Genomic DNA, 15503 nt, shown 5'->3' on the forward strand with positions numbered 1-15503 from the left:
TTTCTAATAGCAGTGCATTATAAGGGAATAGGCCACTGTTTACTGGAACTAGTGATTATTTTTATTTCTAGATCACTGCTAAATCTGTGACAGAAACCATGGACCTATCAATTTCATTGAGACATTTATCATTTTTAATGCTTAATGCTGTAGTATTCTTAACAAAAACCTCAATAAACTGCAAATATGTACAAGTCTAACTTCACGCATAGAGGGAGATTTATCATTAGGCTGCTCTTTGCAATAATTCTATGACTGCCTTTGGAGCTTCACTGCTTTTCCAATTTATGAAAGTGTTGTTGGCCCTTTAATAAATCTCTCTGGGATATTTTTTAATTAACCGCAAGTAGAGTAAAATAATCGCAACAGCATATACACTGACAAATACTGGATGGAGGGGGTTCTAGCACTGCTGAAATATAACAATTCACACTCTTACTGTGTTATTTAATTAGAACTAAAGCATGCACCCCTTTTTATTGTTTTAATTGAGTAGTACTATAAAAGGTTGATGTTTTCTTCATCAACAGTGCAGGAACCTCTTCTATGCAACTGTATATATGATTCATTCCAAAACCACCAGGACAAGCTAATCAGTTTTAACGAGACGGAATAAACATAAAATAACTAAGGCCCCTTAATTGTTTTGACACTGGGTCTCTTTCATTGAATTAAAGAGAACTTGTCAGGCAAATTAACCACCTAACCTAAATATATTTTCATAAACTGCCATTTATAAACTGCCTCACTTATATGGAGATTAGCATGACATTCTGTAGGGGCTGCTACATAGATTCACGGGCACTTAGAATTATCCTTCTAGCCCCCACGGTTGCAGAGTTATTAGTCCTGAGATGTGACCATTATAATCTGTGTTTGGTCAGAGAGGAGGACCTGGGGCTGGAGCTGGGGGCGTGCCTTATGCTAATCTTCTGTCAGTGGTGAGCTGTGATTTCTCTATGTGTATCTAAAGGCCTCATAAATGTGACGCAAACGCTGCGTAAGCCTAAACGTGACGCAAACACTGCGTAAGCATAAACATGAAACAAACATGTAAAAGTAAACGTAATTCAAACGCCACATAAAAGTAAACGTTACACAAACGGCGAGTAAGTGTAAACGTGATGCAAGTGCGGCGTAAGTGTAAACGTGATGCAAATGGCGCGTAACCATGCCGCAGGGGCTGTGTAAGCATAACCGTGACTCAAACACCGCATAAACATAACCGTGACGCAAACGACGCGTAAGCATAATCGTGACACAAATGCTGCGTAAATGTAACCGTGACGCAAATGGCGCGTCACATAAGCGCAAACGTGGCGCAAATGGCGCATAAGCGCAAACGTGGTGCAAGCGGCGTGCAATCGTAAATATGATGCAAACGCCTCATAAACGTGATGCAAACGGTGCATAAACATGATGCAAATGCTGCGTAAGCGTAAACGTGATGCAAACGCTGTGTAAGCGTATCCATGACACAAACGCCACATAAGCACAAATGTGACGCAAACGCTGCATAAGCGCAAACATGCCGTAAGCGGCGTGTAAGCAAGCGGCGTGTGACACAAACATCTCGTAAACGTGATGCAAACAGCGAGTAAACGTGATGCAAATGCTGCGTAAGTGCAAATGTGACACAAAAGCCGCATAAGCGTATCCATGGCGCAAAGGCCACAAAAGCGCAAATGTGACACAAACGGCACATAAGCACAAACGTTACACAAGTGGCGTGTAAGCGTAAATGTGACGCAAACGCCTCGTAAATGTGATGCAAATACTGCTTAAGCGTAACTGTGACGCAAACGCTGCGTAAGCGTGTGTATGACGCAAACGCCAAATAAGCGCAAAAGTGACGCAAACGCTGCATAACCGTAAACGTGAGGCAAACACTGTGTTGGCGAAAATGTTACACAAACGTTGTGTAAAAGTAAATGTAATTCAGACGCCACTTAAAAATAACGCCACATAAGCGTAACCGTGGTGCAAACGCAGTGTAAGCACGACTCAAACGCCGCGTAAATGCAATCACATTCAAAACTGACAAAAAACATTGTGATTATGTTAGCACAATGTCAAGAGAATATTAGCGGAACATGTGTGAACACAACCATTAGATGAACATAGAAAAAACTCACACCTCAGTATTCATAATAACTACTCTGACATTGCCTTCCACTGATTAGACAGTATGAGAGAAGATTAGCATAACACACGCCTCCTGCCTTAACCCCAGCTCCTCCTCTCTGACCAAACACAGATTACAATGGTCAAACACTGGGAATGTTGGGGGCTAAAAGGAAAATTCCAAGTGCGCCTGAATCTGTGTAGCCGCCTCTACAGGATGGTATGATAATCTCTACATGTGTGAGGTGGTGAAAGGTCCTCTTTAAGCAATGAGGGCCTAAAGCTGTATCATATATCATATTCTAGCATATTCATGAGTGGGAGGCACCGCCACACCCCCCAGTGCTTGACTGACAGCCTGTATAATGATGTGAGGTATAATGGTGTAATGGCTCCTCCATGTGCTTTCTGGTGCTGGTGACAACTCCCCCTTCAGCCTGTGTGTGTATGAGATACTCCTATACACATGACTGAAAGCCTGTGTAATGATGTGAGGTTTAATGGTGTAATGGCTTCTCCATATGCTTCCTGGTGCTGGCGCCCCTTGCAGCCTGTGTGTGTGAGATACTCCTATACACATGACTGACAGCCTGTATAATGATGTGAGGTATAATGGTGTAATGGCTCTTCCATGTGCTTCCTGGTGCTGGCGTTCCCCTGCAGCATGTGTGTGTATAGGAAAAATACAGCAGCTCCAGGCAGCCATGTTATAGCAGAACATGTCAGCTATATGTGTAGCTGATGTCTGTGTCTCACACATGTGCATAGGAGGGAGAGCATGTCAGCAGATAAAGCATAGACACTAGCAATGCTTTACTATACATTGCACACAGACATGAGCAGGGGGAGGAGAGGGGTAACAGGGGTGACATCACTGCCTTGGACCATGTGACCAGCCTCATTTACATAATAAAGAAAAGATGATTTTAAAATTATTAATGTATGAATTGACTAGATAAAGGCTGGGATGGAATCCTTGTGAGCTGCTCCAACAGGTAGTAGTGACAGGACAAGTGACACAGACCTGATGACAGGTGTCCTTTAAGCAGCACAAATAGATGAAGATGATCCTTTATGCTACCAAAATAACTGTAAAACAATGGGGACAGATTTTCTTAACACATGTTGAAAAGTTGTTAAAAGGTTACAGCTAACACACAATATGTACTCCAGCACATAATGGTGCCCCCACCCTTTGGCACTCACCAGATTAGGCCTCTGGCCTCTTGGATAGATCCTGCTGCTATGTGCTGTGGTGGTAGGGAACTTCTACACCATGTCTGAACAGGGTGCATTGTATACGCAGTGTGCAGGTGTGGGACAGGAATTCCCCATGGTGACCCACTGCACGGCCTGGTACCATTGCTGTCCAACTGAATTGGGCCGAAAAGCCAGAAATTGCTTTGCTTATATTATTTGGATGGAAACAAATATTCACAGGAACAACAACTAGGAGGAGACCTTTGTCGGGACCAGTAGATGTCAGAAACAGTGATTCGGGGCAGATTAGAGTGTGTCAAAAGGTTGGTAGCCGTTAACAGACTATAAAAGAATATGAGAACCAGGGCTAAAAAAAGGCAGAAATGGGTAGGAGAGCAGCTCAGAAGCTGTAAATTTATTAACTATAAATTTATAACTGAATTGGAAAAATAAGCTGTTTTAGTTTTGTTCTTTGTGTTTTGCGTGCTGTTCCATTTACTACATGATGCTAAAAACATATTTTCTTTTTAGTTTTTTTGTTTTATAATTTTGGGCAATAACATTTGTTATAAAATTATATATATATTCATATCAATACCATTTCTTTTTCTATTCCTTGGTCTATGTAGATTATGGTTACATTTTTTTTTTTAACACAGGACTTATTGACTACCTTATCTTCTCTTTGACGGAGCTTAGCAGCAAGTCCAATGAAATTCCAACAAGTAAATCCATTAAACTCAGCATAGTGTGTACAGACAGAATCTATATAGTGATTAGCCTGGCGTCTTTTATCACATGGAGGAGCATGGAGTTAGTAGTAGAAACTAGCAGTGAAATAGTTACATGTAGTACTGTCTATGTTGTATGAGCACTGTGGAATATCAGCTCCCCTGCCTGAAAGGGGACCTGCCACCCCAAAATTGACCCCCACAAAATGTGCCCCCCCATACTCCTCACCTCAGCCCCTTTCTCCCCAGAGTTTTTTTTTATTTATTTGTGTTAAATTGCTTTAAAGCGATCCGAACTCTTACTAAATAAGAGGTCGGATTCTCCTATCTTGAGCACGGGCAGTCGGCCTTATTCATTAGGGGGCCGGCCGACACACCACCTCCTCGCCCCCTGTGTGCGGGGACTGATAGGAGAAGCCGTCAGCATCGCATGTATTGCGTTATCGCTGCCAGCTCTCCGAGATGCGGTGCTGTATATATAGCCTGGCGCGGGGAATGTATAGGGGAAAGTCTGCGGCCGCAGCTGCTGTCAGTGTGGCGCGGCCGCATCTCGGAGAGCTGGCAGCGATTACGCAATACATGCGATGCTGCCGGCTTCTCCGACAGGTCTCCACAGACAGGGGGTGTGGAGGGGGTGTGGAGGGGGTGTGTCGGCCGGCCCCCCAATGAATAAGGCCAACTGACCGGGCTCAAGATCCGAATCCGACCTCTTATTTAGTAAGAGGTCGGATCGATTTAAAGTAATTTAACACAAATAATTTTTTTTTAAAACTGTCTAGGGAGAAAGGGGCTGGGGTGAGGAGTATGGGGGGGCACATTTTGTGGGGGCCATTTTCGGGGTGACAGGTACTCTTTAAAGATAGTGCCCCAAGAGCAGAAGTTAAGAATGAAGTGAAGAGTCTTTTATAAACTGAAGGTGTAGAGAGAGACGTAAAATGTAATGCAGAATCACAAACAAGGATAGAGGGACTGATGGGGAACAGAGGAGCCCTTCTACCTTTGCAGAAGACGTATGTACTCACACAGCTGAAGACAAGGCTTTCCTGCAAGCTACACAGAGCAGCATTACATGATCTCCCTCTCTTCAGAATGAGCAGGGAGCAGCAGCCTTTGCCTTCTAGCAAACTGAGGAGGATGGAAATATGTAACGAAAGTAATAGTCTTGTCCTATATCACAAGAACTTGGAGCCATGGAGCTCCATGGAGCTCACCCCATGTAAAGTCATGTTGTATAGTGCTGCTCCTTGACAGCTCTCCTCCGTGCTGCTTTAGCGATCCGTCGTGGCAGCTATCATCAGCTCAAGAACCGAGACAAGACATCTGTGAACGCCATAATGAATTAATTATTATTATGGTTTGTTACTTTTATGGCTGCCTTCACGTTCTTCTTTGTTATCTGTCAGTGAGGAATAAGGTAGAGTCGCGTGTCTGAGATAAAAAACTGTGGTACCCCCCCCTCTCCCCCTCTTAAAAGTCCCTAAACTAACAGCTTTTCATATAAAATGAATAATAATTAAATATAATATCTGGTATCACTGTGACCATAACAATCTGTGCAATAAGTCTGCAGAATTATTGGTCTTTTATGGTGAACATAAAACTTCCCAAAAAATGATTTTTCATTAATTCCCTTCCCAAAAATGTTCTAAAAAGTAATTAAGAAAAGGGATGTGCTTCACAAAGATACCACAATTTGTCATACATAAAAAGCCCTTAACCAACTTAGACAACTGAAAAATGCAAAGTTATGCCTCTGGAAACATGGCGATGCAAAAGCAAATTATATTTACTTACATTTTGTTTTATTCAGATAAATTGGGCAAAACTATATAAATGAGGTATTGCCATAATGATAGCAAAAAAATAAGCCCTCAAAAGTCCACATTGCTAAAAAAAAATTAAAATTGTATAGCCTACACAAAGTAACGATGTTGTTCTGTTCCGAATGGTGCTCCTTCCATTCAATGTAGTTGTGTGTTGTGCGCCAATACTGCAGTTTATCAACACATATGTGGTATTGCTATAGAAAAGTCCATGCGGCAAGTGTTTTTTTTTTAAGGAAATCCTTGCACCTGTGAGCCTCCCCATCTTCTTGAAAGTGCAAAAGAATACACCCTCTGGTTGCAGGTTTTTGCAGACAATGAAAAAGATTCAAACGATCCAGCACTTTTTATATGAAAAATTCTTGCTTCTTGATTAAATCATCATATAAAATCGATCAGCACATAGTGGTATCCACAAACAGCTACACATTTCGAGTAAAAAAACTCTTCATCATGGCGGAGCCATGATGAAGAGTTTTTTTTACTTGAAAAGCGTAGCTGCTAGTGGTATTGCTATACTGAAAAATTGGGCTGATAACCTTGCTCAATTGTTCTCTTTGAATACCCATGTTCCTGGAAACGTAGCTTCATATCCATTGCTTGTTTGTTAAAGTCTGAATCTGTAGTGCAGATTCTTTGAATCCTCAGGAACTGTCCTGTTGGTATACTTCTAATCAGCTTCTGAGGATGAGAGGATGATGCATGTAGCAACGAGTTGGTCGAGGTTTTTTCTTATACGCATCACTGATGATCAGCCCATTTTCATCAACGTTGAACAGTACATCCAAGAACTCAATGTCTCTTCTTCCCATCCTGTAGGTAAGTTTGATATTAACAGAATTAGTATTAAAATCTTCCATGAAATTATGAAGTTCGGTTTCTGTGCCCTGCCATATCATCAATGTATCTGGACCACATTAAAACCTTCTCAACATGACGTTTTGAGTTTACAAGGAAGATCTCCCTCTCCCGCATGCGCATGCAGCCCTCATTGCTGTTCCCTGGAGCTATAGGTAGTTGTTAGTCAGGGCAAAGTCTAAAAGAGTCACCACAAATGAAATCAACTCGGGATCCATGCCAGACATATTCAAAAAGAATCTTGTGGCCTCAATGCCATCTATGTGACGGATAGACGTATATAATGACTCTACATCACATATAACCAAATGCATGTCTGCTTCTAAATGGATACCCTCCATTTTCTTTAAGATGTCCGTAGTGTCCTTCAAGTATGATGGTAATATTTCCACCAGTGGACGAAGATGGTAGTCAACATACCTGCAGATGGGCTCGCACAGGCTTCCCATTCCGGAGACGATTGGACTTCCTGGGGGGTTCTTTAATCCATTGTGTATCTTCGGGAGTAAATAAAAACTTGATACCTTTGGAATCTGTGGTAGCAGGGCTGTTAGTTGGTTTTTGGTAATAATGTTATTCTCAAGTGCTTTCTCCAACAACCCTGTTAATTCCGCTGTGTACTTCGTGAGGGGAATGAAGGCAAGTTTCCTATAACAAGAGGAATCTCTCAGTTGGAGTAAGGCTTCCCTTTCATAGGCCTTAACCGGCCAAACAACCATGTTACCCCCTTTATCCGAGGGTTTTATAACCACGTCCCTCATCTTTGAGAGTTGATCAATTTCCCTTCTTTGGGCTAATGTGCAACTTTGCATTGTATCACCATTTCTAGGTAATTTTTGAAGGTCATTAGAGACAAATTTTACAAATAATTCAATATTTGCATGCCCCGTAAATGAAGGAAAAGATCTAGATTTAGGAAGTAGGTTCTTTGGGAACTTACTGTTAGTTGGTCCTTGTTGCTCCTCCATCAATGCCTCTAAAGATCTCAGTGCTTCCCGTTCCTGAGATGAAGGGAATAGTTTGGAATCGGTGTTTTGGTGAAAGTGTTTCATAAAGATAAGTTTACGTGCAAACAAGTGAAGGTCTTTTACTGTTAAGAAACAATCGAAGGGTGAGGTTGGTGAAAAGGTCATGCCTAAACTCAATACCTCATGTTGTACAGGGGTTAGTTCAATGTCAGATAGATTTATTACCTTTAGAGACGATTTATTGCGGTCGTTCCTTTTCTCCTCTCTCATCCATCTTCTAGGTTGTTGTCTTCTGTAAGGATCAAATCTTCTATCGTTGCCCCTCCTTGGACGTGACTCTTGGCTGTCCTGGGAAGTGTTGGATTCAGCACCTGTTGATAAAAGAGAAACCATAGAGGAGCTACAGCTCTGAAGGTTATCTTTCTGTATTTTCCACTTATAGATGCGTCCCAAAGATTCATCCTGCACATCCCTCTGGAATTTTCTAGCTTTCATGTCTTTTATCTGTTTTTCCCAGATCTTAAAGGCATCCTCAATTTCAGTATTGAATATCTCTTGTTCTGTAGGTGACAGTAGTTGATTAATCTGTAATTGTACACCCGAGATTTCTGCATCCAGGATCTCGATCTGTTTGGTGTTATGTTCAATAATTATTTGCATCAGTGATAGAGAGCTGTTGATGCAACAAAATTTACAGGAAAATTATCACACCCAAAAGTATATAGAGGAGTGGAGGTGTGTGGCCATACACCGCCACTCCACAATTCATCAATGTTACCCAAGAAAAGAAAAAAAGTAACAAATGCAATAGCAGTTAAAATACGAATTTTATTTATTGAAATGCTTACACCAAAATGAGTTAAAATTGACAAACAAAATAGAGGAGCAACATACAGAAACACATTATTGCACAAGGCCCAAGTGTAAACAGTAAAACACCATCATACGTGTGTCCTGGGTTTAGTAGTGTAATAGATGAGTAGTCATAGACTGTCTCAGACAAATAAAGCTATATCAAGCAGAAAGCAGAACATTTTGAACTTAGATTGTAAAAACTGGCTTTGGAGTCAAGTGGTTATTGGATTGATTTATTTTTTAAAGGGGTTTTCCCACGAAAGAAAATTCTCACTTTCAATCCCCTAGTGATGTTAATAGAATAAAGATCATTTTAACGCCTTACTTTACAATTTTACTCAGTTTTATTGCTGTTTTATCTCCGATCACCCTCTATGCTGCTCAGTGCAAAATCCCAGGGTGTGGGTGGGGCCTCTCTTAGCAGACACATTTTTAGCCATCTAGTTTTGTGGGGTGACAATGTGGTTACATTATCAGGGTACAGCTGTCTATGCACCTCATCTGGCCTCTGACATTGTACTAACACACTGACGCATGAAGAGAGAGAGTTGAGACAGATCAGAGATGCATGAGATCCATTTGATACCTATTACAGAGTCAGCCCTGCTACATCTCTGTTCTCTGTCTCACAGCTATGTGCCTCCATTCCCCTTCCCCCGGATCCCTTATCTCCTTGTAGCTTGTAGTTTGCAGGTCGTCTCTCCTCACAATCTCCTGCCAAGAAGTGAACCCGTGTATATGTGTCTCTTAGCCACGGTGCTAGGACTGCAGAGGGCGTGGCTACAGGCACAAGACACGGATATCTCAGCAGCACGATCTCATCCAAAATGGCGGCTAGACGACCCTAAGTCTGAAGTTACAGGGTTGGATTTAGGGGCAACTGAAATTGTGTACTACAGGATTGATAAAGACATGTTGGACATATATCTGTGAAATTCTGCATTTTTGTTAATAACAGTGAATTAGAAAATGTGTTATTTTGATAAGCTCGGTACATGTAAGAAACTTGTCTTCGTGGGAATACCCATTTAAGAGGGGCAATGAACAGGCCTAGAAAGCATTGGAGAAGTAGTAGCAGGCCACATTGTAAATTGATGTGATATTTTAAAGTTACTATGCAACATTCTCAGTTTTATAATAATGAATTTCAGTCACTATAAGATTTTAAAATGTAAATACCGTAACTAGTTTGTTTTAATATTTTTAGAATATTTATGTGATGAGGCTCCAGAAGTTCAACATGCTACAGTTACAGAAAAGAAGAAAACATATATCCACAGCGAAAGAGCGAAATATAAATGTGAGAAGGGTTTTAGATTTTCTGAAAATGATGCAGCAATTTGCACAGAAGGAAAGTGGATGGAAATTCCATTGTGCATAAGTAAGTATTTCTGTTACACATACAGAAAATGATAGGTATATGGAGAAAAAGGGAGAAAAGAAAAAAGAGATGGTAGCGCTACCTAGCGGAAAGTTATCTTTTTAGGAGATGGTTATTTAGGAAACATAGAGGTATCAGACTAACCTTCAGGAGTTGTGCTGATCATCAGGCACAACTCTGGTTTTCGCTGGTGTTTTGCCGCATCCTTGTCCTACCCCTTGCGTGGCTTATGGCCCCTGGGGTATATTACACTGTACTAAATGTATGGTGGTGTGTTGTGTGGCGTAAATGGACGTATATGAATGGTGCCGGCACGTTCTTTTCATTCAAAGCAGGATCCGTTTATTTCCAGAAGACAAGTAAAAAGAAGACAACGCATTTCACACCTTGCACCTGAGGTGCTTCCTCAGGTCTAAAATTAATAATAAAATATATGGGAAGATATCATGAAAACAAGGAGGTTCCCCGTGTATGGGGTAGTAGAAAGTTGGTCCCTGGGCTATGGGGATAATCGTAGATTGTGGCTATTATAGCTATGAAGTTTTCCTGGTGCCATTATAAGAACAGTGACAGATATATCCAAACACACTTTTTAACACATAATTTACACAAGTGGGGTGATTTAAAATCATGACCAAAAAAGGACCATTATAATAAATACATTTTCATACATAATATGAATTTCATTAAAAGCTAGCATTATATATGCTTATATAAAATGTATATAGAGAAAATTGTAAAAACATATACAGATATATACATATATATACATGCAGACATATGTTAAAAAGTGAGCATAAACATCAGACCTTTTGCGCAAGGGTTTTCAGTAATGTAGAACTGATATATAGATAATGAATTTATATAGTAAAATTGATTAATGAATCAATGAAAAATTAAATCCTTAGTCTAGTAGTGATAAATAACATACAACAGGTACATATATACTGTATATACTCGTGTATAAGCTGAGTTTTTCAGCACAAAAAATGTGCTGAAAAACCTCATCTCGGCTTATACACAAGTCAATTAAAAAAACCACAACTTAATACTCACCCTCCAGTGTCCCCGGCAGCTCCCGATCCCCGCCCCAGCTCCCGGCGGCTCCCCGTGTTTCCTCTTCTATGTTCTCTCTTCTCTATCCGCAGGGTCACGTCCATGTGATCTGCCGGCCGTAGCACACTATGATGCGGCAGTATCGCCAAACGTCATGTGCGTAGTGTGCGATCGCATAGATTTTCCCAGTTTTCTGTGGTAAAATTAGGGGTCTCGGCTTATACTCGAGTTGGCTTATACTCAAGTATATACGGTAAGTTAGTAAAATGGCATTGCTGTATTGGCTAGAGATTGAACAAATGAGTCAACGGTAGAGATGAGCGAGCACTAAAATGCTCGGGTACTCGTTATTCGAGACAAACTTTTCCCAATGCTCCAGTGCTCGTCTCGAATAACGAGCCCCATTGAAGTCAATGGGAGACTCGAGCATTTTTCAAGGGGACCAAGGCTCTGCACAGGGAAGCTTGGCCAAACACCTGGGAACCTCAGAAAAGGATGGAAACACCACGTAAATGGACAGGAAACAGCAGGGGCAGCATGCATGGATGCCTCTGAGGCTGCTTAATCGTACCATTATGCCAAAATTATGGGCAACAGCATGGCCATGACAGAGTGACCGAATGAGGCTAGATAGCATCTAAAACATGCAATAATTAACCCTGAAACTATAGGGGACGGCATGCAGAAGCAGCGGCAGCAGCGGCAGGCTAGAGAGTGTCATACCCTAAATGGACTCAGGCTTCAATCCAATGGGTGGCAGAGAGGAACCAAAGGAGGTGAGCAAGAAGCGCTGAAATGATTTCCTATGTGAACAAAAGGTTGACGGTATATCTAGTCAATAACACAGCATGGTGGCGACATAGTGACCAAGTTCCATAACGTATCTGGTGAAACACCCAAAAAATGAGCCTGACACAGCTCTTTTGATAAGGGGATGACATGTGGAGGCAGCCATGGAGACGACTTCCATGATTAAGAGCGACAGTATGGGGCATTCATATTGTGCTGCTATAATTGCAACTTCAGGTCTCCAGCATGGCGGTGACAGATGGGCCGAGTTCCACTATGTATCTGGTGAAACACCTGAAAATTCTGCCTCACACAGCTTGTTTGATAAGGGAATGATGTGCTGCATATCCTCTCGTGCTCCAGCGTCTAGGGTATAGAGAGTTGAAATGAGACATTGGTGGACGCTGTGGAGGATCGTGGAGGCAAAATGAACAGGAAACAGCAGGGGCAGCATGCATGGATGCCTCTGAGGCTGCCTAATCTTGGGATGGAGCTGGCGGTCCACTGCCAGGCGAGCTTTCGCCTGTCCAAGCCCCTGTCTCTCGGCTCCTCCCCACCCAAAATGGGCCTGGGGGCCAGAAGCATTTACTTTGAAAAAATTATAATTTTCAAAGCAGGCCGGGTCGTTTGAATATTTCACCTAGGAATAATGGAATAGCATAGTGGTTCTATTTTTAATTGTTTTTACGGAAATGGTTCCATGATTAAGAGCGACAGTATGGGGCATCCATATTGCGCTGCTATGATTGCAACTTCAGGTCTCCAGCATGGCGGCGACAGATGGGCCGCGTTCCACTATGTATCTGGTGAAGCACCTGAAAATTCTGCCTGACACAGCTCGTTTGATAAGGGGACGATGTATGGAGGCAGTGAACTAGTAGTAGATTAAAGGTGCTGCAGTTAAAACTATGTTAGTTGGATCTTGGGATGGAGATGGCGCTCCGCTGCCAGGCGGGCTTTCGCTTATCCAAGCCCCTGTCTCTCGGCTTCTCCCCAAAAAGCACTTCTAAGAACCTTTTGTATAAGATGAAGTGTAGTAGCGTTCTTATAAGTTTGGGCAGCCATGAAAACAACCCAAAATTCTGCCTGACACAGTTCGTTTGATAAGGAGACCTTGTGTGGAACCAGCTAAAAAGATGACATGTGGAGGCTGCTATGGAGACAATTTAATTTGGATAGTGCCTAATTTGGATAGTGCCTGTATGTGGCAGTCCAAAAAAGTTTCAAACCAGAGGAGCAGGTAGGTGGTCCTCCAGAAAAATTAAATAAATTGAGTGCCTGTATGTGGCAGTCCAAAAAAGTTTTCAAACCAGAGGAGCAGGTAGGGCGTCCTCCAGAAAAATTAAATACAAAGAGTACTATTGCTAGAGCCAGTTGGCCCTGGCAAAAAATAGCCAGTTTCCTCTGCTTTAGTGTACAAAGAGGAGGAGAAGGAGGACAATGAGGAGGAGGAGTGCATACATTATTCAGGTTGAGCTTCTTTCACCTGGTGGAGAATGAAAATCCGGAGAGTCCAGGCTTTATTCATCTTGATAAGCGTCAGCCTGTCAGCGCTGTCAGTCGACAGGCGTGTACGCTTATCGGTGATGATGCCACCAGCTGCACTGAAAACCGGCTCGGACAACACGCTAGCAGCAGGGCAGGCAAGAACCTCCAAGGCGTACAGCGCCAGTTCGTGCCACATGTCCAGCTTTGAAACCCAGTAGTTGTAGGGAGCTGTGTGATCATTTAGGACTATGGTATGGTCAGCTACGTACTCCCTCACCATCTTTCTGTAAAGAACAGCCATACTCTGCCGAGACTGTGGACAGGTGACAGTGTCTTGCAGGGGTGACATAAAATTGGCGTACCCCTGCCAGTGCTGGAAAAGCTGCCTGCTCGCCTACTCTCCCTCGCTACTTGTCCCGCAGAAGTACGCCCTCTGCTGCTAGCGCTGTCAGAAGGGAAATACTGTTTCAGCTTGTGCACCAGGGCCTGCTGGTATTCATGCATTATCACACTCCTTTCCTCTCCAGGGATGAGAGTGGAAAGATTTTGCTTGTACCGTGGGTCCAGGAGAGTGAATACCCAGTAATCGGTGCTGGAATAAATTCTTTGAACGCGAGGGTCACGGGATAGGCAGCCTAGCATGAAATCTGCCATATGCGCCAGAGTCCCAACACGCAACAATTCACTCCCCTCACTGGCCTGACTGCCCATTTCCTCCTCATCCAACTCCTCTTCTTCTGCCCATACATGCTGAACAGTGAAGGACTGAACAATGGTCCCCTCTTCTGTCTCGCCAACATTCTCCTCCTCTTCCTCCTCCTCCACCGCCTCCGATATGCGCTGAGAAACAGACCTGAGGGTGCTTTGGCTATCAACAAGGGAATCTTCTTCCCCCGTCTCTTGTGATGAGCGCAAAGCTTCCGACTTCATGCTGACCAGAGAGTTTTTCAACAGGCCAAGCAGCGGGATGGTGAGGCTGATGATGGCGGCATCGCCACTGACCATCTGTGCTGACTCCTCAAAGTTACTCAGCACCTGACAGATATCAGACATCCACGTCCACTCCTCATTGTTGACTTGAGGAAGCTGACTGACCTGACTACCAGTTCTGGTGGAAGTTGACATCTGGCAGTCTACAATCGCTCTGCGCTGCTGGTAAACAGTTGGAGGCGGCGCTGCGCTGCCCTGAGAGTGGCAGCATCTGTGCTGGACTTCCTGAAATGCGCACAGATGCGGCGCACCTTAGTGAGCAAATCAGACAGATTGGGGTATGTCTTAACTATGAGATTTAACACATGGGCCAGGCATGGCACATGTGTCAGTCTGCCGAATTGTAGAGCCGCCATCAGGTTACGGCCGTTGTCACACACAACCATGCTTGGCTTCAGGTTCAGCGGTGCCAGCCACAGATCAGTCTGCGCAGTGATGCCCTGTAATAGCTCTTGGGCGGTGTGCCTTTTATCGCCTAGGCTCAGCAGTTTGAGCACCGCCTGCTGTCGCTTAGCGATGGCACTGCTGCTGTGCCTAGAGCTACCGACTGATGGCGCCATGCCCACGGATGGTAATTCGGAGGAGGGGTGGGAGGAGGAGGAGGCATAGTAGGCTGGAGAGACCTGGACCGAGGTAGGCCCCGCAATCCTTGGCGTCGGCAGTATATGACCAGCCCCAGGGTCAGACTCGGTCCCAGCCTCCACCAAGTTAACCCAATGTGCCGTCAGTGATATATAGTGGCCCTGCCCGGCAGCACTCGTCCACATGTCCGTGGTCAGGTGGACATTGTCAGAAACGGCGTTGGTCAGGGCACGGATGATGTTGTCTGACACGTGCTTGTGCAGGGCTGGGACGGCACATCGGGAAAAGTAGTGGCGGCTGGGGACCGAATACCGAGGGGCCGCCGCCGCCATGAGGTTTCGAAAGGCCTCGGTCTCTACCAGCCTATAGGGCAGCATCTCCAGGCTAAGCAGTTTGGAGATGTGGTCGTTGAGGGCTTGGGCGTGTGGGTGGGTTGCACTATACTTCCTTTTGCGCTCCAGCCTCTGGGGTATGGAGAGCTGAACGCTGGTGGATGCTGTGGAGGATCGTGGAGGCAAAGATAGGGTTTTCGCACGGGAGGTGTTTGGGTCAGGGTCCTGGGCAGGGACTGACTAGCAGATGACACAAGGGAAGGAGCAGTGGTGTGCCCGGCCGGAGGTGAATGGGCTTGGTGCCATTGAGTGGGGTGTTTAGCATT

General features: G+C 43.8%; 1 protein-coding gene across 4 annotated transcripts in view; it reads left to right on the plus strand.

The window, feature by feature from the left end:
- Positions 1-15503, plus strand: part of LOC140105137 (complement factor H-related protein 5-like) — a 307689-nt gene that overhangs the window by 247109 nt on the left and 45077 nt on the right. For all 4 annotated transcript variants that reach the window (XM_072129066.1, XM_072129065.1, XM_072129064.1 and 1 more), the window contains one exon: positions 9767-9940. In XM_072129066.1, the coding sequence (XP_071985167.1) occupies positions 9767-9940 (174 nt within the window). The remainder of the gene's footprint in view (positions 1-9766; positions 9941-15503) is intronic.

This window comes from Engystomops pustulosus, chromosome 10, assembly GCF_040894005.1.
Source record: "Engystomops pustulosus chromosome 10, aEngPut4.maternal, whole genome shotgun sequence".
In the NCBI taxonomy this organism is placed as follows: Eukaryota; Metazoa; Chordata; class Amphibia; order Anura; family Leptodactylidae; genus Engystomops; species Engystomops pustulosus.